The 26,745-nt window shown below is 41.7% G+C and overlaps 1 protein-coding gene across 7 annotated transcripts in view; it reads right to left on the reverse strand.

The window, feature by feature from the left end:
- The window catches only part of SMAD1 (SMAD family member 1), an 88,125-nt gene that overhangs the window by 37,667 nt on the left and 23,713 nt on the right, over positions 1 to 26,745 (reverse strand). For 5 of the 7 annotated variants that reach the window (XM_043485288.1, XM_043485243.1, XM_043485294.1 and 2 more), the window contains exon 2: positions 7,922 to 8,500. In XM_043485288.1, the coding sequence (XP_043341223.1) occupies positions 7,922 to 8,321 (400 nt within the window). In that variant the 5' untranslated portion in view covers positions 8,322 to 8,500. Of the gene's footprint in view, positions 1 to 7,921; positions 8,501 to 13,908; positions 13,928 to 24,654; positions 24,675 to 26,745 lie in introns of those variants that run through there. The other 2 variants (XM_043485279.1, XM_043485260.1) reach the window with 2 other exon arrangements.

Raw genomic sequence — 26,745 nt, forward strand, 5'->3', positions numbered from 1 at the left:
TTTGCAAAACAAAACTTCCACGTGGATGGGAGAATAGAGCCCTGAGTGGACGATGGAAAAGGAACTGTAGTCTGAGGACACCGTTCTTGCCCCAAGGACCCCCTCCAGCAGGAATTCTCTGCAAACTGCCTCAGTGGCTCTAACCCACCATCCACCCTCAGGCACAAATGCTCTACAACCTTCAGAACATTTTTCCTTCATCTCAGGGTCAAACACACCTCTCTCCCACACCAAAGGCAGGAGCCAACCATCCAGCCCAGGACCGCACACACACAGGAACTCTGCACGGCACTACATCTGTATCACTACATCTGTATCAAGTGATTCCTGGACACACATGTGCTGATTTTCCTTAGTCTTGACCTTCCTTATGAAGTTTTTTTTTCCCCTGGCCTACTTTATTAGTAATACTTTCTACTTTACTATAAGTCTCCTTGTAAACTGATTTAAATCCTTTGTACAATGAAATATACAGATACACATTAAGACGTATATCTGAACCACCACACAGACTGGAACACAACGTCCGACGCATTAGAGTCAGGCGAGCTGAGTTCTGTGGCCACTCTCAGGCCTGTAAGCGTTGGTTGTGTCCCCCATACACACTTGTATCACTCAATTTAGCACACGGCTGTACTCACGTGCCTGTATTTCCTGTGTGTGTGTTAGCCGCTCATTCGTGTCTGACTCTTTGCAACCCCATGGACTGTAGCCCTCCAAGCTCCTCTTCCCGTGGAATGCTCCAGGCAAGGATACTGGAGTGGGTTGCCATTCTCTTCTCCAGGGCCCGGGGGATTGAACCTGGCTCTCCTGCACTGCCGGCAGATTCCTTACTGTCTTTCTGGGGCAGACTCAGTTCATGGGCAGTTGTACATGAATTGTAGATGTTTGAGTGAAAAGAAATTTTCTTTTTTTTTAATATGGACCATCTTAAAGGTCTTTATTGTATTTGTTACAATATTGCTTCTATTTTATTTGTTTTTTTTTTTTTTTCATGGGGTGTGATGGTTAATTTTGTGTGTTACCTTGACTGGGCTAAAGGATGATCAGAGAACTGGTGAAACAGTACTTCTTGCCGTGTCTTTGAGGGTGTCTCCAGAGGACAGAAGCATTTGAAATGACAAACTGAGTCAGGGAGATCACCCTTGCCAATGTGGGTGGACTGCACCCAAATGCTGATTGCCAACAAAAGCCTGGAGCATCTGTCTTCTCCTGCCCTTGGACACTAGTGCTCCTGGTTCCCAGGCCTTTGGACTAAGGCTGGGATTGCACTACCAGCCTGCCTGGTTGCTCAGCTTGCAGACAGCGGATTGTGGGACTTCTCGGCCTGCACGCTCATGTGAGCCAGCTTCCATAATAAATCTATAATAGATATTAAGACTTCTTTTTAAACTTATTAAAATCTATTTGGAGGGGGGCATGCCATTCAGCCTGTGGGATCTTAGGTTCCCCGACCAGGGACTGAACCCAGGCCCTCAGCACCAAGAACTGAATCCTAACCACTGGACCACCAGGGAAGCACCAACAGTAGACTTATTAGTAGGATAATTAATAAATTTTTAAATTTAATAGGGTCTTATAAATACATAGGATCCATATCTATCCTATTGGTTCTGATTCTCTGGAGAACACTGACTATAATACACAGGTCATAAAGCTTTAATTTTTATAGTTGATTTGTTGATGGTTAATCCCAAATCTTCACAACGCTTCTAACTGCTGTATCTTGGTATCTGGCTTACAGCCTCAGTTACCAGACTCCAAGATATCCACATTACTCAGATAAACTTGGAGGAAAAGTCAATACTTCCCTCCCACCCTTCCCCATCCTCCAAATGGATATACTAATACAAGACTGTAAAAAAAAGACACTTTAATTACATAGAGGTTTTTGTCATCATTGGCTCAAGAAAAACCACATTTACAACGTGAAGGAACACATTAAAATTTTTGATTCTATTTTTGAACATTAACTTTATTAAATCTTGAGCCTTCAGTATACTCTGTGTGACAAAATGAAAGTTCACACACAGCACCTCAGCTGCCTGCCAGACACAACGGTCTGTCTTGAGGAGGGGCACTCAGGTGACTGATTCGAGACTAGCTGCTGCTTTCAGGGATCACCATTTTTAGATTCAGATAATGGCAGGTTCACATGCAGCTGTAAGAAATAGCAGAGAAATCCTGCCTACCCTGTGCCCGGTATCCTCCAATGGTAACATCCTGCAAAACTAGAACAGGTAGTCATGCCACGGACACAGATACAGCCGAGACACAGAGCACTTCCGTCCACCCGAGGGTCCCTCCCCCATGCTGCCTTCTACAGCCACGCACACTCCCCTTCAGACCCCAGTAACCACCGACTCGGTGTCCATTTCTAAGATTTTAAGGCAAAATTTACGGAGCTAGGAACCACCCGCTGACTGAGGCAGCCAAAGGGGCAAAAGCTGCATTCAGTCCACAGGTGAAGAAGATTTCAGGTGAATTCTGAAGAGGATTTCAGGTGAATTTTAAACAGCTGGGAGCTATGATGCTGAAAATGAAAGGAACACTAGGAAGTGAACACCAGGGTGTTACTTTAGAGATCAGAATCAAAATTGAAATGTCAGAATTTCAAGCTCAGATTCAATATGGCCTTTGAAGTTCAAACTACGGAAGATAATTCTCAGGAACCATGTGAAAAACATTTAAAAAAAAGAAAAAAAAATGACAGGAAATCTCCACGAAGGCATTTTAATGGCAGCAGATAGCGACGGAATGGCTTCTCACCTCACAGCCAGACGACTGACTTCATCACATCAGCATTTTCTTTGGTCAAGAAAAAGAAGACCGCCATTTAACCCAACCACTAATAAGTAGCCTGGACTCTAAAGACTACCAAAAGTCCAAGTAAACAGTCACCTGTTACCTCATCAGCAGGGTCTTAGTCTTCAGAAGCTGCAAGAACTTCCTCTTTCCTATAACTGTCCACACACTTGCAGACAAGTCTTATTGCTTTCTATCAATACTTTTCCCAAAGATGCATGTTTCACTAATGGCCAAGTTACTCTGGACCTTGGTACTACCTCTGGTAAGTACTTACAAAAAAAGAACAGAAGAAATTAGTCGCTCAGTTGTGTCGGACTCTTTGTGACACCATGGACTACCAGCCCGCCAGACTCCTCTGTCCATGGGATTCTCCAAGGCAAGAATACTGCAGTGGGTTGCCATGCTCTCCTCCAGGGGATCTTCCTGACCCAGGGACTGAACCCGGGTCTCCTGCAATGCAGGTGGATTCTTTATTGTCTGAGCCACCAGGGAAGCCCAAAAGAAAGGTTCTTGCCTCTCACACTCTATCCCATTGTTTTTTGGGGCTTTTAAAATTTATTTATTTTTTTATTGAAGGATAATTGCTTTACAGAATTTTGCTATTTTCTGTCAAGTGAAGTGAAGTGGCTCAGTCGTGTCCGACTCTCTGCGACTCCATGGACTCTATAGCCTACCAGGCTTCTCCATCCATGTGATTTTCCAGGCAAGAATACTGGAGTGGGTTGCCATTTCCTTCTCCAGGAGATCCTCCCGACCCAGGGATTGAACCCGGGTCTCTCGCATTGTAGGCAGACACTTTACCGTCTGAGCCACCAGGGAAGTCAAACCACAACATAAATCAGCCATAGGTAAATCCCACTGTTAACTGTGATGAGTACAAATGTTTCTATAACTTTTGGTTTCCTGCCCCCTCCACTACAATTTTTAGACTCTTTTGTGTCTAAAAAAATCAAAACAAATGGCATAGGTTAAAGAAAAACAGCAGTTACTTAAATCTATTAAAATTATTTTTGGTCAAAGAAACAGAGATAGTAAGATACCCAAAAGAACAACTAGAAAATGTCTACTGGATCAAATAACAAAGCATTCCCTTCTCCTCCTCTACTCTCCCACCCCCTTAGAGACACATTGCATCAGAATGCTAATCTCAATAAATATCAGCAGGAAGGGACATTCTGGAGAGAGCAAGTCAATTTTATACCCGTAACAAGATGCAACTTTCTAAATAAAGAGGGATTTCAAACTCTAACTCATTAGCATCTCTTTTCAATAAGAGACCTCATCTTGTCAACTGGACTTGATGACTTGCCTGGAAACCAGTGGTTCTCACACTCTGAGCCTGAATCAGGATCACCTGGAAAGCCTGTCCAAACACAGACTCCTGGCCCCATCCCCAGAGTCTGATTCAGTAGGTCTGTGCAAGGATCTAAAAATATGCATTTCAACCAAGTTCCCAGGTGATGCCAACGCTGCTAGTCTGGGGACCACACACTTTGAAAACCCACTGCTCTAAACCTTCCAGACACTTGCAGTTTCTCCTGGATTTTCCTCCTGAAGTCTCAACAGGGGCTTTGGCAGAAAACAAATTTGGGAGACCTAACTTATGGTTCAACTGCTAAATTGCTCTTTGAAATACTGTATCTGAGGTAAACCAGTTCAAAGGTAAAAACAAAGTTCAAAGGAATGCAGTGCTGAGTGGTGCCTCTGCAGCGTAGAACTCCCCCTTGTTTCCCAGTTCACACAACAGCCACGAGTGTGCCCTGCCGCATGCCTGTGTAACTGGGAGTGTGCGGGGCTGAGGCCCCCCAGACACTTTATTTAGTGGAGCTCCCCCCCCTCAAAGTGCAGGCAGTGCTTCATGGTGGTCTCTGAGAAAGTCCATTTGTTCTCAATCCTCTTCACAGTATAAAAAACATAAGGAAAATCCTGACATGTTCAAATTCACCAAATCTTGGCCTCATAGTTTTTGAGAACTGGCCTACACATGGCTCCCCAGATTCTTGGCTAAAGGGGAGGATGAAGTGATATCCGTGGAGTCTCAAAATGCCTTATTTTAGCTGGTTTTCCAACTCCTACCTGTCAAGCCTTTTACACGTAAATTAGTGCTCACTTTGGCAGCACATATATTAAAATTACATGTAAATTATTCAGTTCAGTTGCTCAGTTGTGTCCAACTCTTTGCAACCCCATGAACCGCAGCACGCCAGGCCTCCCTGTCCATCACCAACTCCCGGAGTCTACCCAAACCCATGTCCATTGAGTTGGTGATGCCATCCAACCATCTCATCCTCTATTGTCCCCTTCTCCTCCTGCCCTCAATCTTTCCCAGGATCAGGGTCTTTAAATTATTAAGAGTAACAAAATCATTTCTGTATTAACTTTTAATGTTTTAATATTCATCTAACGTCCGACAGTAATGGCGATGAAATGAAACAACAGGGAAGATAATGGTCAGAGGGTACAAACAAACCAAAAACTCATCTCTCAAGAAAAAAAAAAAATGGCCAAACAGAAATTAAAAGCAGTTTTTGCCTTTAACATCAGAAATGTATTGAATTGTGCTCACTATTAAAAGTAAAGATGTTAATTATACACATGGTTCCTGCCATCTTGGAGCTTGATTTACTATCTTGCAAGGAAGACCAACAAAATGGTAAATAAAAGTGTGTCTTATGTAAGAGTGAATGAGGCAAAGGAGAAGAAATGAGGTGCATAGGCGGAGTGCATCCAAGTGTTCCCATGTGACTCAACCACACGAAGCGTGTGTGTGCTCAGTCAGCTCAGTTCATTGTGACCCCATGGACTGTAGCCCATTAGGACCCTCTGTCCATGGGATTCTCTAGGCAAGAAGAATACTAGAGCCAGTTGCCATTTCCTTCTCTGTGGGGTCTTCCCAACACAGGGGTCAAACCTGCCTCTCTTGCATCTCCAGCACTGACAGGCGGGTTCTTTACCACTTGCATCACCAGGGAAGTACATCAAAGAAGCAAGGTGGGAAAAGAAGCTGGCAAGGTAGGTGGGGACCAGAACACAAAGCTGTGTGTAAGGGAATGGGAAGCAGGAAGGTTACATGGCTAGGGCGTGCATCCTGAAAGAACACTCTCTGAAGTGCACGCGTCCCCCTGCAGGGGGCGCCAGTCAGGAGGCAAGTGCCGCTGCACAGAATGAGCTGTCAGGATGGAGGGAGAGGGCTGGAGAAAACCGATCCACAATGTTTCCTCAATACAGTTCTTAGTTGTCTGACACACAGGTCACTTAATTTATAGGGACCTCAGTTTCACCGTTTGTAAAGTGGGATTAGAATCTTCCCTCTGTACCTCTTAAAGTTACTATGGGAATCAAAAAGCCATGTACCTGAATGACCCTGTTGTATATATTATACATTAAAATTTACATCACAGTGGGTATAACAAGCAGTAAAAGAATGTCTATATTAGAACAAGGAGAATTCATCAAGCTTGTTGGAAAAAATTAAGTACAGTTCTAGCCATGAACAACTGTAACAAAATGTAACTTTTAAAAGGATACAATAAAACCTGGTTATCTAGAAATACTGATAAATCTAAGAAAAGATGTGCAAGAACTTTCATGGAGAAAACTTAAAAACCTAGATAAATTTAGAAAAATATTGTGCTCAAGAGCAGAACTATGTCAATCCTTCCCCAAATGAAATCAATGAAATTCTAATAAACCTCCTAAGGATTTTTCACAGGCCTTGACAAGATAACCCTAAAGTGTGTTAATACTGAAATCACAAAACCATGATGTTGAATGAATACAGCAAGTTGTAAAAGGATACTCTAATATCACTATACAATACCTTTAAATACACAACATACTGTCTGTTGAATGACATACATACTGTCAAGGATTCATACATATAAAACAACAGTAAAAAGCATGCCTGGCAATGATGTTCATCAAATCTAACCATCAAATTCAGAACAGTAGTTACTGAAGGCAACTGGGTGGTGGATACAAAGATGTTTATTATTCCCTTTTTAAATGTCATAAATATTAGTAACCATATTTAGAAACCATAAGAAACCAGAATGCCTTTTGACAACCAGGTTATTATGGGATATAGCATAGTTTCCAAACACCAATCCAATAGCCCCCATCAACACTACCTGGAGTACATGTTAAACATGGAGCAGGAAGAAAAAAAAAAACCACGGATAACTGGGCTCTGCCAGAATCAGAATTTCTGGAAGGCAGCCACATGAATCTAACACACAGCCTCATTTGGGAACCCCTCATAACCATTAGCTATTAATAACTAATCCATCAACAAATTTGATTCCAATCTGACACTGAGATATTTAAGTGCCTGAGATTGCCTAATCACTTTCCAACTGATGCCACTGTCTAGAATGTGGACTCTAATTTAAGTCAAAACCAAGTAAATGTTAAAAGTATTTCCTTTATTATGCTTCCTCCACCCCCTCCAAGGTCACACATGTAAAAACTAGGAGTATCTCATATAAAGTAATAGTATCAAATGATTCCACAGCAGAACATAATTCCTTCATATCCTCCACAGGGAGTATGCAGTAGCAAAAATCTACTGGAGAGGATAAAAAGTGCTATTTTTAAGGATAAAGTGATATAAGTCACTGGCTACCACCCTCAAGTATGTAGACAGCAACACCATGCTTCTCTCCTGATCTTCTTTCCTTGCAATAAAATCATAGGTAACTCTGTCTCAAGAAATGCATAGAACCAAAGGGAAACATAAAGAATAAATTTAGCAAGAAAACAATTTATGAAAAGGTAGAGGTATCAACAATACCTCCATGACAGTTTTCACAGCCCTGCTCCTAAGAATCTTGCCTGGAGAATCCCAGGGACAGCGGAGCCTGGTGGGCTGCCGTCTGTGGGGTCGCACAGAGTCGGACACGACTGAAGCGACTGAGCAGCAGCAGCAGCTCCTAAGAAGTAAAGTTAACTAGAGACTGTGCTGTTAGAACGTATGACCCTTTCAAGGACTGACAGACATGACTTTTCCCCTAATACTTAAAAATTACAACAACAACAAAAAAACATGGAAAGGGAAGATTTTGAGAAACAACACAAATCTGCTAAATGCATCTACAGGAAAGGACTCACTTACCAGGGCTTTCTACGCGCTTATAGTGGTAGGGGTTGATGCACACCTCCTTCTGCTTGGAGCCGAAGGGAAACTCGCAGCATTCCAGGGGTTTCAGTTCATGGTGGCTCTGCAGGTCGGGCCAGCGCCACACGCGGCAGTAGATGACATGCGGCAGCCCCTTCCGGTGGGAGACCTGCAGCCTGCCGTCCAGGGAGCGGGGAATGGTGACGCAGTTACTGGGCTGGCCCGGGCAGCTCAAGGCCTTTTCCAGTTCCTCCATGGCACCCTTCTTTTTCTTCAGTTTTTTCACCAGGGCATCAACGGCTTTCTCTGCCCACTTTTCTTCCTCATCACCCTGCTTCCAGCCAAGAAGTCTCTTCACAGCTGGACTTGTGAAGGAAAATAAACTTGTCACGTTCATGATGGTGCTGTGCACAACTCCTTGTGGAGGGAGAAATACAGACGTCCCCAAATGTGAAAGGACAGAGAAAGAGGCTTCACTTTATCTACATAAGATTCTCTTTAGCTTCTTCATGCCGAGGTCCTGAAAAGTAGAAATGACCATTCCTGGTGTTTCCAAAAGGAACCCAAAGTGAGCACCTAGAAAAGAAAAAAAAGGGGAAGAAGATGTTTAAAATCATCTCTACCACAAAATCACAATTTATTAAACAATTTCCATGGGCCAGGTACTATTTTAAGTGCTTTTATGTATTACAGTATGCTATGGACTGAATTATGCAAGCCCCCCCCCCACCCCGCCCAAACTCATATTGAAGCCTCAGTGTGACTATATTTGGAGATGGAACCTGGAGCCTTCAAGGAAGTAATTCAGGTCAAATGTGGTCATGAGGGTGGGGTCCTAACCTGAGAGGATTAGTGGCCTCATAAGAAGAAGGGAGAGATTTCTCCCCTGCCCTACATGTGCACCCACTGAGGAAAGGCCACCTGCAGACACAGAGAGAAGGCTGCTGCCTACAAGCCTGGAAGATGGCTCTCACCAGAAACCACCCTGGCTGGACCCTTCATCTTGGACTTCACAGACTCCAGAACTGTAAGAAATACATTTCCATTGTTTAAGCCACTCCGTCAGTGGTATTCTGTTATGGCAGCAGACTAGCACAGTATTTAATCCTTTAAATAATTATTTCCACTTGGTAATACAATCATTGCAATTTTATAGATGAATAAACTGAGATGCAATTTAAAAAGAAGTATGCTACTGTTTATATGAGTTATGAGGTAGAAGCAATATACCCCTTAGTGCAAAAAAAGTTCAAGTTCTCAACAGATACTGTGATATTTTATATTTAGGGTCACTCATGGGCTCTAAAATATTTATTTCGAAACACACCTCAATCAACAAAAATTAAAAGCAACAGGAAAAACTAAAAGCACAACAGTCTTAGCATTTGTTTTTGGTTTGCTCAATTATCTCATGCTAAAAGAAAAGGTAGTTATATTTATACTAGATAAATGTAGCAACATTTTAGGGTCTTTATTCAGTAAATAAATCTATGCCTTTGGACTGTTAGGCAATTAAGGTAGGAAATTCACTCCCTGCTTCTTCAAATATGCTTTTTACTGATGTGAAATGAATGAAGCACATGAACACATACTGTACCAAATACTTTAGTCAAGTTGTTTCATTTAAACCTTCCAGTTACTCTTCACTAGATAAAAACGCAAATGGTTAAAAAGATTAAAGATGATAACTCTGCACCAACTCCAGCTAAGATTGACTAGCAGGTATCAAAACAATCTCCTCCCCAAAACAACTATAAAAGTTGAATAAAACACAAATAAATAAATCGAGGTGGGGGGGAAGCCCAACTTTTTAAAGGTATCAACAAGCAATCAAAGTACTAAGGACATCAGGGGCCACATCTGGAAAGACGTGAAAAATGATGAAGTTATAAGCTGAACAATCTTCACCGCTTTTCTTCTCAAGGCATTTGCCAAAGCTACGTTGTAAGAAGCCAAGACAAAAGAAGCTAAAGGACCAAGCAGAGATTTCAGGAGTCTCATGGTGTTGAGGAGTACCACCCCCCACCAAAAAAAAAACCAGCATTGAGGGCCTGCCAAGAAGGAGAAACTGGTGAACATACCAGGTTTTCTGTTGAGACCCTTGAAGAGGTATGCCCTAGTGCACGGGCTAAACTGAAATGGACAGTGTTTAGAAACACAGCCTAGAATCTTAATGCTAGACTAGATCAAGATGAAAGGAAGGAGGAGAGAAAAACTGTGAGAGAGGATGTATGTATATTGAAAGTTACTGGCCAAAGACTTTCCAAAACTGCCAACAGACATCTAGCCACAGATTCATGAAGCCCTACAAATCCCAAGAAGGAGAAATAGAAAGAAATACACAAGTTTTAATGTGTCATATCATGGTATAATTGCTGAAAACCTACAACAAAAATCTTTAAAAAGACACAATACTTTCAAATGAGTTCAATAAGAATAACAGCTGACATTTCAACAGGAACAATGAAAACAAAACGATAGTAAAATGATATCTTTAGCATGCCAAATGCAATAAATAGCTGGTAACTCAGAACACTATACTTGGTGGGAAAAAATCATTCAAAAATGACTGTGAAATAAAAATGCTTTATAACAAACAAAATCTGAAATAACTGGATTCCAGGAGGAATTCTCAAGCACAAGGGAAAGGCAAGAAACTGCAGGAAAGAATGAAGAGTTCCATAAGGGTACTGACTTTACAAAACAATTATAGGAATACCTCGTGGTGTTTAAAATACAGAGTTAAAATGCATAACAAAAAAGCAGAAGGGATAAATGAATTCAGAGTTCTAAGGTCCTTATACTACCCAGGCCATGCTAAAGCATTAAATTATTATTGATATAAATTATGAATTCATGTCATAATAAAGCAACCACTGAAAGAATAATTTAAAAGCGATAAAAAGGTAATAGAGGAGTTAAAAATATGAAATTCTATTTAAAAATATGATTAACCAAAAAAACTTGAGAACAAAAAGGAGTACATAATAGGTGAGTCAAATAGAAAACAGTAAGATTCAGATATAATCCTCAAAGTCTCGAGAATTACTTACAAATCAAGAGACTAAATAAGCCAAATGAAAACATAGAGTGTACTTACAAGAGACACACATCAAATATAAGGACAGAGAAAAGTTGAAAGAAAAAGAATGGAAAGAACTGTACTGTGCATATTCTAACCAAAAAAGTTCACATAGCTATAAATCAGACAAAAGAGACTTCAAAGAAGTATCACCAAGGATAAAAGAGGGACATTTCATAATGTTAAAAGAGGTGCTCTACCATGAACATATCACAATCCTAATTTTTTATCCAAGCAGTAACGGTTTCAAAATACATAAAGTAGAAACTGACATAATTAAAATGACAAACAGTCTTAGCGGGAGATCAACGTAGTAAATGACAAAACAAGAAAATAAAAATTGACAGGTATAGGAGACTGTATGTTTAAAAACTTGACTCAATTCATGTATGCATCCAGCAACTGCAGCATACATAGTACTTTAAAAAACACATGAACACTTATCCAAATTGACCATATAATGGGCCGTTAAGCAAATCTCGACAAATGTCAAAGGAACCAAACTACACAGAATTCACCCTTTGATCATAGTACAACTAAGAATAAATATTGTTATTGAAAATAATTACACTTTTAAATAACCTGTGAGTCAAAGAAGAAAATATAGGGGAAATTACAAAGTATTTTAAATGGCATGGTTATAAAAATCTGACACATCAAACTTATAGGATGTGGCTCAATCCATGCTCATCCAGGGAAATTTATAATCTTAAGTGCATATATTAGAAAAGAAAAGCAGCTGAAAACTAATTTTCTATGTATCTACCAAAAGAAAAAAAAAAAGGAACAGCAAATTAAACCCAAAGACAGTAAAAGGAAATGAGAGCAAAAATTAAATATATATATATATAAAAAATAGGAAAACAAAATCAAAGTTGGCTTTTTGAAAATACTAATAAAACCTCTAGCAAAACTACTCAATAAAAGAAAAGGCACAGATTACCAGTAACAGGAATAAAAGGGGGAAATCATTACTGATTCTGAGAACTGAAAGGGATAATAATGATGGACTGCTGTCACAGCAAATTGTACATGCCGACAGTTACTTCCTCACTAGAGGAGAAAGGAGTTCTATCTGACTGTCTTCCTGTCTTTGGAGCGGAGCCCTGTACCTGGCACATATCAGAGTCTCAATAAATGTCTGATGACTGATTTAGCTCCCTGAAGGAATCAGAAGGCCCAGGTGGAGCTTTACTTACTCAATAGGCTATAGGGGCTCAGCTGTTCCCTTCTGTGAAGAGTTTTACTCAGATTTACCAATCCTTTGAAAGTGGCATTATTTATGCCTAACACTAAGAGAAAATAAACGACTAAGCTACCATCAAGACTCACACTTGGTCAGGGTGTACCTCCTGAAACGATTATTTACTGTTACTAAAGGTTAATCGTACAAAAGAACAAGAAAGACAACTTTTTTTTCCTTGTCCTCTAGTAACAATTTATCAACGGAATACATTTCTTCTTATCCTGTATGTCCTTTCTTCAACTCCAAAAACTGCGTTTTTATATTTCAGTTGATGGTTTTCAAATTGAAGGGGTGAGTTTCTATCAAAATCACTTGGGGCTATTTTAAACTCCAGAACTGATGGATTTATCACAGAAGGTGTGTGGGGGGGGTGGGGGGTGGGGGAGTTGGGGAGATTGAGGACCACAATTTCAGACCTTTGCTTTAACTATTCAAATGGACATTCATTCACCGAAGTTGCACTGAGCTACCCCTCTGAAGCCGGAGATGAAGACGGCTCCACCTGAAGAGCCAGGGTGTCCACAGCGAGCTCACCGGAGGCAGACGGGCCCCCCGCACGCCAAGTTCAAGGACCGTGCGGAGCAGGTCTCAGTGGGAATGGAGTTCCCCGAGTGGACCAAGTGAGCTCTGAGCGCAGGAACGGGAGAGGCGGCCCCGGATGGCGCGTGTGCCAACCGTGAACCAACCACAACACTGAGTCACAAAAGCTCTACCGCAGGGAAAAACGCTGCCGACGTGTAAAAGCAGAAAAGGAGAGAAGAAAAGGAAGGAACAATTAATTCCAGGGATTTCAGGAAGCTTTCCCAAAGAGGAAATATCATTACAGGATGAGCAGAATTTTGCAAAACAATACAACTAATATTTGGAGTGATCGTTATAGGAGAGACACTGCTCCCTTTATTACCGAGTTTAAACTTGGTGACAACCCCTTTTAGTGAGCATTTTGTTTTCCTTACTATACAGGTAAGGACAGTGAAATACAGAAAAGTTAATTAGCTTGTCCAAGGTTTATGCACAAGGTTGTAAGTGGTGCGGCTAGAGTGGGAACCCATGTTTCTGGCTCTAGAGGCTCAATTTTTTAAACCACTTTTCTAAATAGCTAGTTCTAACAGACATCAGGGAAATGCTAGGGTTCAAGGTTGATGTAGATGATACAAGGCTGATAAGGGCAGGGCAAGACCGTGAAGGGCCTGTGATACCTATTATCCTGTGGACAAATGGAAGGTTTTAAATCAGAGCATCACTGTGATTAGATTCATCTTTTAGAAAGACAGCTAAGGTGATATCCTCAATGTAGAAGGCTTCTCCACCCAGGGAACAAAAACAACAACATCAAAAAACTGAATCACAACATTCTTAATCAGTTCAGTTCAGTTGACTCTCTCAGTCTGACTGTTTGCGACCCCATGAACCACAGCACGCCAGGCCTCCCTGTAAAGTAAAAACAACAACAACAAAATAATAATACTGTCTCCAAACAGTTAGGGCCAATTGTGGGGCGGGGGGGGTTGATGCCACTAAAAATATTAAAATGAGAAGATGATCACAAACTCTTGCATATAAATGTGCATATGGAACAAAACACAGGTTGATGACTGATTTTTGCCTCCTTGGGTTAAGCATTTTTTTTATATTCAAGTCGAACAAGTAACCTACCTCCCATCAGGAACTCAAGAGTCCATGACACGATGGCCTTGGCAAGACAACTCATTTTTTTCTGCCCCTTTTGGTACTTCCTGCTTTAGTTTATGTCAAGAGCTAAGTGGCCTTATCAGTTTAAAGCGCAAAATAAAAACATGAGTCAGCAAACAGAGATTTCCTTCCCTCTTCTCCAAATACAAACATTTCACACTGACAAAGAAGAAAAAGCACTCAACTCGTAAAGAACCCCCAAGAAGTCTTTAAAAAAGGGCAAGATTCGTTCCAGTAGCTTCACTTCTAGAAATTTACACTAAGGAAATATTCTGCACTGAAAACGTAAAACTGTTTTTGCACAATGATTTTCATCAGAGTATTCTTTACTGTAAGGGAAAAACTAAATATCTAAAAATTGGAAAATAGTTAAGGAAGCTGTAGTATAGCCCACTCAAAAGAATGTTATGTAGTCCTTAAAAATTATTTTCATAAAAATGGTAACTTGGAAAAAACCTTAAGCAGAATATAAAACTGTGTATATAGCTTGAACAACTATGTAAATATATAAAAGTATTAACAGTGTCTGGGTCTGGAAGGTTAAGGCCCTCTCGTTCCTACTTGTTAAAACTTCTCAAACATTCTTTAATGAAAATCTATAACTTTAAAAAATTTTAAAAGCCTCTATACACAAATATTTCCAAATGACAAAAAAAAAAAACACCTCAATTCATTAATTCAAGCCACATACAAAGTCTGCTTATAAATCAGATTAGACTTACAGTGTGACCCAATTTGGGATGTAATAAAAATGCAGTTTAAGACAGGGTTCTAAAGTCAGTACCTTTCCCTACGGAGTCTCACTCATGGAAAGGATTTCTGTTAGCACTATCAGAACCAAATGCGAAAAATACTCTTATAATGCTCCTTTTGACATGGCTATTGAATTCTGCAACTTATGTGGTATTTCTAAACGTTAAAAGAAAAAAAGAAAAAAGCTGTAAAATAACTTTAACTGCTGTGTGAACTTGCTCTATATTGAAAGGAACCCTCATTAGCCAATTGCACAAGGGGCATTTTCTTCATCTCTGCCTCATCTAGTAAAGAAACATGTAATTATCCAACTGTGTGAATATCAACAAAATACACTCTCTGCCAGGCAATACCTCAGATCCCAGATTCCCACTGAAAGTTTCAAAGGAAAATTATTCTAGTTTGTATCAGAAGATACGATAAAAAGACATGGGGGTGGGGTGGGGTGGGGGGTTCCAAGCACTACAAATCAAGGAAAGCACGAGAAGGGGGGACAGATGACGGCCAGTCGCCCTCTGCAGCTTCAGACTAGTGCTATTACAATTCGTGCACTGGCTGGAATTCAGTGCACTAGACAAAATAAATGATCCCTTTAAATACTGGAGAATAACTAAATTATTCAACAAAATCAGCATAAAATATAGGTTCCAAAAGCTACTGGGGCAGAAGTATCAAAGACTCCTTCCAGGTACCTTAAAAAAAGCAGATAAATGGTCTATTGTCAGTGAAGCAAGCGACTCACCCCAGCCCCCAACTTCTTGTTCTTTGGTTCATTACTGTCTTAACTCTAATGGTAAAACATCAAGGCATAAAGATCAAAAGAATCAAGGAACTAAAAGTATGGGATATTGATTAACTTCGCTTTCGAACTGTTTAACCGTTGGATAAGTTACTTGAGAAAGAAGACAACTTTGTAAAGACTGTCTTTCTATGAAAAAGTCTGATCCATTTTGCTGGAGAAAGTATTTCCAAGTAACTAAATAAACTGCATTCGTATTTCCTGACATATAGCACCAGCTCTTCTTAAACTGATGAGCTTGTGCTGCTGCTAAGTCGCTTCAGTCGTGTCAGACTCTGTGCGACCACATAGACGGCAGCCCACCAGGCTCCCCCGTCCATAGGATTTTCCAGGCAAGAACACTGGAGTGGGCTGCCATTGCCTTTTCCAGATGACCTTGTGAAGAAACAGAAAAAGACTCCAGTTCTCAAAGAGCTACCGTGGGGCTTTTGAGAAATCATCAGCAAACTATACGATTCCTGCAGTCTAGTAGTTGTCAAGTCTAAATTATTTCACCACACACCTCCCTAGAATGCCATGGAAACGGGAAGTCCCTCAGAAGCGTACTGCATGAAGTGACTGGCAGCTATATTAGTTAGTACTGTGGAAAGGTGTCTCTACCCTAACATCCAATTTTAGACAGGATTCAAGGCCTGATGAGAACTCTTACCTCCCCTGAGATGCTTGAATTAAAACATCAAAAAGGGTCAAAAAGTGAACATACCAGGAAATCTGTAATATAACTTTTCATTACTCCAAAATGGACTATTTTTTCTTTCTTAACCTGCTTTATTTCATTTACTAACGTCAGCCACATACTCCTGCTCAGCTGCGTCTGGCTCTTCGTGACCCCATAGTACTCCATGGGATTTTCCAGGCAGCAACACTGGAGTGAGTTGCCATTTCCTTCTCCATATATACTCCTAACCAAGAGCAAATGCCTCAAAACAAATCATGATTTTCAAGAAGGATAAAACAGACACCCAAACATTCCTGACACTCATAGAAACCACAGAATCACAGACGAGACACTACAGATTTGGGTTGAAAATGCCTAAAAAGATGAAGACCCACAAAGAAAAATATTCCAGAGACTCAATGCTAGAATATATTTTAAATCAGAAAGAGCAACCCATTTAAGCCAAGAATCCAAGAACTGCCATGAGCTTTCCTGGGAAGAGTACAATGGCAAATTCACAGAAAGAAGGGGAGAACCATACCAAACAGGCCTAAATAAAATTAGGCTACAGAATTAATGAAAAGTTATGAAGAACTGGGAAACTACCAAGCTTTGGATAAAGCTAAAATACCTATTACTGAAAAGAAGAACCAAGGACACCCCACAGACTGCCTGAATAGGAAGGCTGAAGCCACACATGCTCACATTTCCAGCTGGAAAACCAACCCTAGGAAGGGTACCAAGGAAAACCAGTAGTGAAGACAGGCAGAGAGAGTACCCCGGAAACACAGAGGACACAATAGGAATGGTGCCAACTCCAAACAGCTCTGCATGAAAGCACCATAGATTATTGATCACACAGTTCCTTAAGGAAAATGTTACACCATTATCCACCATCCAGGCAAACAGGGGAGGAAAAAAAAACTTAAAATTGCTACACAAGTACAATGCCATCCCAATGAGGAAAAAAAAAGAGAGAGAGAGAGAGACGGGTTTTCTCTAGCCATCTCAGTCTCAGAAAAGACCCCAAAGTAAAAATCGTCTATGATTTGATTTCAACAAATCATCTGTTCAAATGTTTCCTTTTCCCGGTTACTCCAACTAGGAACTCACTTTTGAGATACTTGTCCTGTAGGAGAAAATAGGTGAAGTCCCTCTGCATTTCTTTTTCTTATATCAAACAAGCAGCAGTTAGACCTCAACTTCCATTCAACATTTCCCAATTCCAAACAGGTCAAACGCAGCTAAATAAAGCTTGCCACTAATCAAAATGAAGGGGAAAAAAATCCTAGAACAAGAAGAAAGTGCAGATGACTAAAATCTCTATCTTTTTGGCAGACTTGAAGGCACTTTTTAAACCGCCTATTTCTCTGCTCGCAAGCTGGGCTAAAAGGAACTCTACTTTGACTGAGTCCTTAGGGGGGAAATATATATACGTGTGTGTATATATATACATGTATATATATATATAAAAGCTATAAATATACATATTTATAGCTCCTATACAAGAAAGTAATATGAACATCCACTGTAGACCACAGAGGAATTCCGCTGGTCTTGGAACAGCAGCAATGTCCTGTTGTCACAAACACCCAGAAAAGTGAAAGTTGCTCAGTCGTGTCCAACTCTTTGCAACCCCATGGACTATACAGTCCATGGAATTCTCCAGGCCAGAATACCAGAGTGGGTAGCCTTTCCCTTCTCCAGGGGATCTTTCAAACCCAGGGATCAAACCCAGGTCTCCTGCATTGCAGGCAGATTCTTTACCAGCTGAGCCACCAGGGAAGCCCAAACACCCAGAGGACAGATTTAACTTTCCTGAGTTTCTTACTATTAAGCCTGTTTCAGTTACTTCCAAACCTTTTCCCACTTTCTAAATGTGAGATTGATGACAAAGAATAGCTAGTCTGCCTCTTTTTCATTAAAATTTTTTTTTCAGAGATTAATTTTCCAAATCTGGAGAAACTAGGGGGTGAAGGTGGAAGAGAGGACCAGCTCTTGAAAGCTGATTTTCATCATGCAATCATGCAGGTACCGGACACAGGCACCAACAGCCTCTCTTCCAGTCTCTTAGGTGTTATCTGAGGGACAAGCCAGCCAGAGCTGCCGAGATGCGGTCTCTCTCAAAGGAGTGTGAAGTGAGCGGGAATAGCAGGAATCAAAAAGAAAAGGACGAGCTTACCACCTGCCACTTGGAAGTTCACTGCAAGCTGTAATATATCAGCCAAATGATTTCAAAAGCACCATCCTCTCAATGAAAAGGAATCAAGGATTTATGGATGTCACACTTAGATGTGTCTCTAACGATAGCGCTGTAGTTTACATATTCAATTACACTAAGTATGCTCTTCAATATATGTTCATTGTGTTGGAAAATTCTTCAAGACAAGAACTCTTTCTGGTTCTGCTCTGCATACACAAGTCCTTCCATCCTGACAAATTCAGGCTGCTGACAGGGCACCTGATCAATTTTTCTTAGTCACAGATATTCCCTGCAGAATAGTGTCAGTTTGGTTTTGTTTCACCAGATGATACTTGTTTATTAGTTAGGTAGATGCTTAAAGTAGAGTTTCCTCACTGTCCTCAACTTCAAGAAACTTGGCTTATTTCTACATCTCCTTGCCACTTCCCTTCTCCAGAGGATCTTCCTGACCCAGGGATCGAACCCGGCTCTCCGACATTGCAAGCAGGTTCCTTACCGTATGAGTTACAGGGAAGTTCCTAAAAGCTGTATAGCACTCTTTATTCCCCCTGAATGTCCCTCCTCTTTTATGCTTATAATGGAAAACTGTCCTTCTGTACGTGGTAAGCCTTCCAAGATATCCAGGTCGTAACAACCTCACTCTGATAAATCTCTCTGTAGTCACCTCAACTCAAGAACTGTAAAGTTACTGGCTTGCAACTGCTTACTCAAACACTGGAAGAGCAGAGGCATTTTCAAACTTTACTGTCTGTCTACAAGAGGAAAAGGTCTGCAGTAGTTGTCTCTCAGAAAAAAATTTCTTTTGAGTCTTTTAAGTTATCATAAAAGAGCAATTTTATAGCTTGCAAAGAATGCTAAATGTGGTAAATTTCCATTAAGTGACCAGTTATGAATGATTCAATCATTAACAAATGGAAGAAACTATTTTAGTTGGGCTATTACCTTATTGGAAGGATTGTATTGGTAGTTTTCACACTCATACTGACTTTTTATACCAACTTTTCAAGATGCATATCATTATCTCCATTTTACTAATAAACCTGAGGATCAGAGGTTGAGTTTCTTTTTTTCCAGATCATTTTCTAGTAAGCGGTAGTTCTACAGTTTAAACCAGAACAGATACTGAAGTCTATTCATCAGGTTAAAACAATAAGTAATTCAAATACTAAATTCACAGATGAAAACAGAATAGGCCAGAGGAGGAAAAAAACTATCCTTTGTACTTAAACAACAACCCACCAATCCTGCTGTATTTCAGTGTTTGGAACACTGCTGCTCCTGCACCAATCTCACAGGTGCTGTTTATGACCACAAACACGCACATCTGCAGGGGTGAGTGACATACGCGGGGCAGGCCGCCTGCGCCCTCTCCCTATATTTAGATCCTCCAGCTCTGCTCTTAATTGAGTCATTTAATCAGAACCCTCTAAAAGGGAAACACATCCATATTCATCACAGGCATCAAAGGAAACATCTTTACAAGTTATATCCTTTTACAAACCAACATGCGGTCTCACGCCACTCTCCCAATTGTTAACTCCTCCTCTGGGAAGAACGTGGAATTTTATTTCTTTTTATCACTTGAAAAAATCACTTCCCTCCTAATTCAGTAAAACTGGGTGGAGGCCACTTCCTCCACAGGTGAGAGAAATAAAACTTGTTGCTCTGTCATTGTCAGGAATTTTAAAGCGAACCATTTATTTTATGCGCTTGCGAAATGGACACAAAAGGCAGGCAAAATCAGGACCCCGTCTCCAGACTTTCAGATCAGATCCCCACCATGTTTCTGTCATTTTAAGATGTTTCTAAGTGAGAAAACAGGAGCTTCACTTGGAATGAAAAAAGGCAGGTCTAAATGGAAGCTTTCCACTTAGCAGCTGTTCTTTGAATAAAACACCTCTGAGCCTCAATTTGCTTTTCCATGAAATTTTGATTTCACCACCTACCCCACTGGGTTGTTACCAGCCTTAAATAGGAATACGTAAAATTGATTTGAAAATTCTAACATGCTGAGAAATGTAACATATTTACAGAGCGGGTTCACAGTAAGCTAATTTTAATATTCTGTTTACACACAAAGAAAGTTTGTGTCCTAGTTTTTATCTGTCCAGTGAAGTTTGAACTTTGTACAAAGAAAATGATAAAAAGAAAAGCTGATAACCACTGCAGTCATTCAGCTCATTTGACAAACCCCCAGAATATATGAGATACTATTCTTTATTTTTAAATATTTATTTATTTGGTTGCTCCGGGTCTTAGTTGCGGCATATGGGATCTAGTTCCCTGGCCAGGAATCAAACCTAGGCCCCCTATATTAGACACTATTCTAAGCACTGGGTCACAGCACTGAACAAGAGGGAAAAAAAACAGTTTAAAAAAAAAAAAGTTCATGCCTTCATGAGACCTACATTCTAGTGGTCAGGTCATCTCACTGAGAAGGTGATCTTCCCACAGAAGCCTAAAAAGGTGAGGGATGGAGCCAATCTGAGGATGCACATATCAAGCAGAGTGGGAGCAAGGAAGGGCAGAGGCCAAGAGGCAAGAATGTGCCTGAACTGTTCCAGGGGCAGCACGGAGTCCAACACAGCCCGGATGGAGAGAGGAAAGAGGGAGGAGCAGACAGGAGAGCCACTGGGACTCTGGAGCTTTCCCTCTGAACTGAGCTGGGGGCAGAGATGCCAGCGTGGTCCCACCGCCAGCTTCACGGGGTGACTATGGTGTGGGTGGGCTGAGAACAGGCTGAAGGTGGGGGAGCAGGAGGAAGAGGACTGATATAGCGGAGGAAGCAGTAAGGAGACCAGTGAGGAAGCTACAGCAGTTGTAGTGCAAGATGATAAAGGCTGGCATTAGTCCAGCAGAAAGGGTCAGGCCTTGGCCACTGTGGTGGCTCAAATGGTAAAGAATCTGCCTGAGATGCAAAAGGTCGGGATTCAATCCCTGGGTCATGAAGACCCCCTGGAAGAGGAAATGGCAACCGATTCCAGTATTCTTGCCTGGAAAATCCCATGGACCGGGGAGCCTGGAGAGCTATCCAGTCCATGGGGTCACATGACTGAATGATTAACACATTCTGAAGTTATGGCTATGAACAAATACATTTTATGAAGAAAATACCTAACCATAAAGTTGGTGATGTCTGTTTAATTTTTAATTCTGGGGTCTTAAAATCCCATATCATAGCCCTATGAGATGGGGTACCTGAGGTGGGGGTCAAAGGTCACCAGAGAAGTAGCTCAAGAATGATCATGGGAGGCAGAAAGGAAGTGGGTGTGTGTGAGTCAGTCATGTCTGACTCTGTGCGACCCCATGAACTGGAGCCCACCAGGCTTCTCTCAAGAATGATCATGGGAGGCAGAAAGGGAGCGGGGGAGAGAGAGAGAGTGTGTGTGTGTTAGTCACTCAGTCAGGTCTGATTCTGTGTGACTCCATGGACTGTAGCCCACCAGGCTCCTATCCATGGGATTCTCCAGGCAACAATACTGGAGTGGGTTGCCACTTCCTTCTCCAGGGGATCTTCCCGACCCAGGGATTGAACCCATGTCTCTTGTGTCTCCCACACTGCAGGCAGATTCTTTACTGTCTGTGCCACCAAGGTAGCCCCAATGAAGGGAATAAGGACAGTAAATCCTGTAGTAATGAGGGAGGAGGGTGGGGAGTGTGGCACAGTCTGCCATGACAGTCACAGCTAGGTGTTTTTATGGAGGATGCTGGAAGAATGGTCTGAAGCGGGCAGTGGGGAGACCCCCACTCCTGTAGACTCTGTGGTATGAGGGTTATGAGAGAAAACAGCCGGAGAAACAGCTCCCAGGGAAGCAACATCCTCAGATGAGCCTGATCTATGTTCAAGACCATTCACGTAACAAATAACCCAGAGGTCTAACAATAATGGAATGATTAACTTATAGTACATCCGACAAAGATGTTAACTGTTAAAAAAGTGGGGGAAGGACAGCCTTTCATGTCTAACATGGAAAAAAAAAACATATGATAATTGTTCAGTTAAAAAAAAGCTGCAGAACACTACACACAGTACAATCTCATTTTAAAAACTCGAACAGAAACAAAACCTGTACATGTAAAATATATGTGTACCTTGAAAAGCCAGGAAGGAAACAAATCTGAACAAGCAGTTACTTTAGGGAGTGAGCTGGTGGAGAGGAGAGCAGGAGAGCAGACCATTTTTACTTACAACCAATAACTGTTTCCAATTTTAAAGCCCCAATAATAAAAACAAATAAAAACTCAAAGTAGGTTAACAGATTTGTTCTACATGGCCCCAGAAGACAATATTATGACTAACAGGTGGCAAGATTTATCTTTTTATAAAGAAAAAAAAAATCATTGAAAGTGTTTCTGTATAGAAGAGAATTATCACTGAAGTAGGATTTTCACAGAAATGTATTCCTATTTATGGATTTGGGATATATGACCTAATTCTGGGTGAACAGGATATTTGATGGGAATGTACTTTTTTATTAAGCAATTCAACCACATGATCAAAAAACTCAATTTTACAAAATGGCATATTATAACAAAAAATAAGTTTCCTCCCCGTTCTAGTCCCCTTCCCATTAATAATTCAAATCTCCTTCACATTTTTCAATGCATGAACTTTTTTACCAAAGAAATGTTCTGCATTAATCAGATACCTCAAAAGCAATTCAGTCCTGTCCTTTCCCAGTGTGTCAGTCTGTTGTTTGGAAGAATAAAATAACTCCTTAAAATCTAAGTTTACATAACCGCTAAGACAAACATTGAGATCGGCCAGATTTCACTCCCCTTCACAATCAATGACATCTTGTTTTCAATCTGCCAAAAACCCAAGCTGGACTTCATAGGCCTTCACAGAGGAGAAACTGAGCAAAGAGCGGCCGCCCGCTTTACCCCACAGCAAGAGCTCCCTCCAGCTAAGAGCAAAACAGCAGCAGAGGCGCTTGTCTTTCATCGGGTTAGGGAAATAAAGCTGTGGGTACGAGCAGGCGTCACCTACAGATTAGGTGAGACCTGCACCATAAACCTAGGCCTCTTTCGCCTCAGATCAGTTATTTAGTCCAGTTCTACCTAGTAGCCTCCCCAGAGTCAGTTATTTACCAATGGGGATGGAAAAACCCAATAAACAGAGTGCACTTAGAAGGCTTCCGAATGCAAGTTCTCCTCCTCTGTATGCTCAACTTTCTAAGAAACTTTTATTCTCCACTAATTCACTATTTAACTGAACAATTCTGTAAGTGCTTACATAAAGGTACAGCAGGAAAAACTGGGGAGGCTGCAGTTCGCAGCATCACCAGGCTCAGAGCTGTTAAGAGGAGGGGAGGCGTGAAGGGTGGAAGAACCACATCGTCAGGCTGACTGTGATAAGAGTCGCAGGACGTGTTCAGGCTCTGTAATTATCTAAGGGAGGGTGGACAAAAACCTAGGCCAATTCTTCACCACAACTCCATCTCCTGTGCACCCCGGGCTTTCTGTTACTTACCCTGATGCAGAAATCCAAACGAGCTTCAGCTATCAACCATGTGCATCAGTGGGGATGAATTACAGAATGGATAATCCAAAGCAGCCTTAATAAAAATTAACCATTGCTTCTCAAATAGGTATTATGCTTTTACCAAAGAAGCTTTTCATTCCTTAGCACACTTTGCTTAATTACACTAATCATAAAACTATTCTATACTCTGAGAATACAGCAAATTCTAAAGAAATGCCTGTTCAAGATTCTAATATTGCTGTGGAAAATACGTAGACGACAGAGTTAACTATAGTGATTTTATTATATTATAAAAACTTAAAAACCTATTTTGTCACAGGAATCACTCTAATCCTCCTCTCGAATTCATCCTATTGGCAGCAGTCTTAACAGAATATCTGAAATATCCCAGTTCGAAGACTCCATAAACTCTCACCACCCACTTCAAAGGACTGTCATGCCGGTGGTTCTATGGGGAACACCACGCAAGAGTGTATCCATGGTTGCCGTCAATTTCCAAAACAGCTCAAGCATGCAGAGAGAGCAAGAAAATCATTCTGCTATCACCACCACCGCCGCCACAATGAAGCCCCAAGCACTTATACCTATTAACTCTCTTAATCCTTACAGGAATCTCATGACGTAAAGACTGTTTTAGAGATGATGAAACCAAAGTGCAGCAAGGTTAAGGGCTTGCCAAGGCAACCCGTCTACCATCCTGCTTCTCCTGAATAACCTCCTCCTTTGTCTCATGCATAAAGAAGAGGGACTGACAAGCAAGGATTTGCTTAGTTTTATTTTAATCCCTCTAGCTCCTTCCCGCCCCAACTTACTTTTGTTTTTGGTGGTGTTTTCCTTCTTGGTACCTTGCCACTTTCCTAGAATATGGAAAAACCAAGAGTTCTACCAGGGCAGCAAGTATGAGATTAAGTCCATTTTCATCTAAAGAGCCTAAAACAGGGATAAAAAGTTATAACTCAACAAAGACACAAGGCAATTAGCACCATTACTTCACACTAACAGCCCACATATGTGTTTGAGTACTAATATTCTTTTCTTGTGATGAGTCTGTGGAACATTACAATTATACTCCTCTAAAGAAATTCATTTTCTTTACATTCTCACTGATTATTCTTTTTTGTTTGAAATCTAGTTTATTTTTACCAATTACTGTGTAGTGGTTTTTTTCCTCTTTCATATGCCACTTTTTATTGTGTGAAAATATACAAAACATAAATTTTCATTTTAACCATTTTAAGTGTGCACTTTAGTAGCATTAAGTATGTTCACCCCATTAAGCAAGCATCACAATCATCATCTCCAGAATTTTTCAAGGTTTTTTCTTTTTTAAAAAAGTAGAAGCACAGGCTGTATTTTCTTATCCACTCCTAAAAGGGAAACACTTGGGCTATCTCAAACCTTTCCTTTATAAATGATGCTCTAAGAAACAACTTGGGCTTCCCTGGTAGCTCAGCTGGTAAAGAATCTACCTACAATGCAGGAGACCCCAGTTCAATTCCTGGATCAGGAAGATCTGCTAAAGAACAGACAGGCTACCCACTCCAGTAATCCTGGGCTTCCCTGGTGGCTCAGCTGGTTAAGGATTCGCATGCAATGCAGGGGACCTGGGTTCAATCCTTGGGTTGGGAAAATCGCCTGGAGAAGGGAAAGGCTACCCATTCCACTATTTTGGCCTGGTGAATTCCAGGAACCCCCAGGAATTCCAGTCCATGGGGTCACAAAGAGTCGGACATGACTGAGCAACTTTAACTCACTAAGAAATAATATTTTAAAAAATAAGTTTTTAGTAGCCAGCCTCTGTTAAGATTGTAAAGTTTCCTTTCATTCTGATTTCCTCAGAGATTGACTGACTAGATTTTTTTTTTTAATGTTTTCTTCCAGTTTTACTTCAGGTCCTTTACTGAAAATATACACAAAACAGGACAAAAATTACTGGCTCTTTTTTTTTCCACGAGGTTAACACTGTTCCATTCAAGTAAATGGAGAGATGGAAAATAACTAAAGGACTCTGCCAACTATCACATTTTATTCTAGAAAATATTAAGACATGCATTTTAATGGCTCCTACATAGCTGGCAGTCACAATGCTATGGAGAGACGGGGCAAAACGCAGTGCTCTCAACTCGGAGGATCTGGGGGAAGGACAACGACACAGCCAAAGGCAGACAGGTGCGGCGGCGGCAGCGGCCAGGGACACAGCCACGTCTGGGTCCTATCTGCTCCTGGTCCCCTTGGTTCTCCCCTGGCCCAGGGCTTCTCACCCTCGGCGTCACAGGACATCTGGCCAATCCCTAGCCTCTCCCCATGAGATGCTGGTGGTAACAGCGCTGCCCTCCCCACAGCTGTGACGCCCAAGCGCTACTCCAGACTCTGCGGAGGACCCCCGCTCTCCTCCAGGCTCTGCCGACGACCCCCGCTCTCCTCCAGGCTCTGCCGACGACCCCCGCTCTCCTCCAGGCTCTGCCGACGACCCCCGCTCTCCTCCAGGCTTTGCCGACGACCCCCGCTCTCCTTCAGGCTCTGCCGACGACCTCTCCAGGCTACTCTGCCGACGACCCCGCTCTCCTCCAGGCTCTGCCCGACGACCACCTCCAGGCTTCTGCGAACGACCCCCGCTCTCCTTCCAGCTCTGCCGACATCCCCCGCTCTCCTCCAGCAGGCTTTGCCGACGACCCCGCTCTCCTTCAGTGCTCTGCCGACGACCTCTCCAGCTACTCTGCCGACGACCCCCGCTCTCCTCCAGGCTCTGCCAACGACCCCCGCTCTCCTCCAGGCTCTGCCGACGACCCCTCCAGGCTCTGCCGACGACCCCCGCTCTCCTCCAGGCTTTGCCGACGACCCCCGCTCTCCTTCAGGCTCTGCCGACGACCTCTCCAGGCTACTCTGCCGACGACCCCCGCTCT

Source organism: Cervus canadensis, chromosome 1 (assembly GCF_019320065.1).
Source record: "Cervus canadensis isolate Bull #8, Minnesota chromosome 1, ASM1932006v1, whole genome shotgun sequence".
In the NCBI taxonomy this organism is placed as follows: domain Eukaryota; kingdom Metazoa; phylum Chordata; class Mammalia; order Artiodactyla; family Cervidae; genus Cervus; species Cervus canadensis.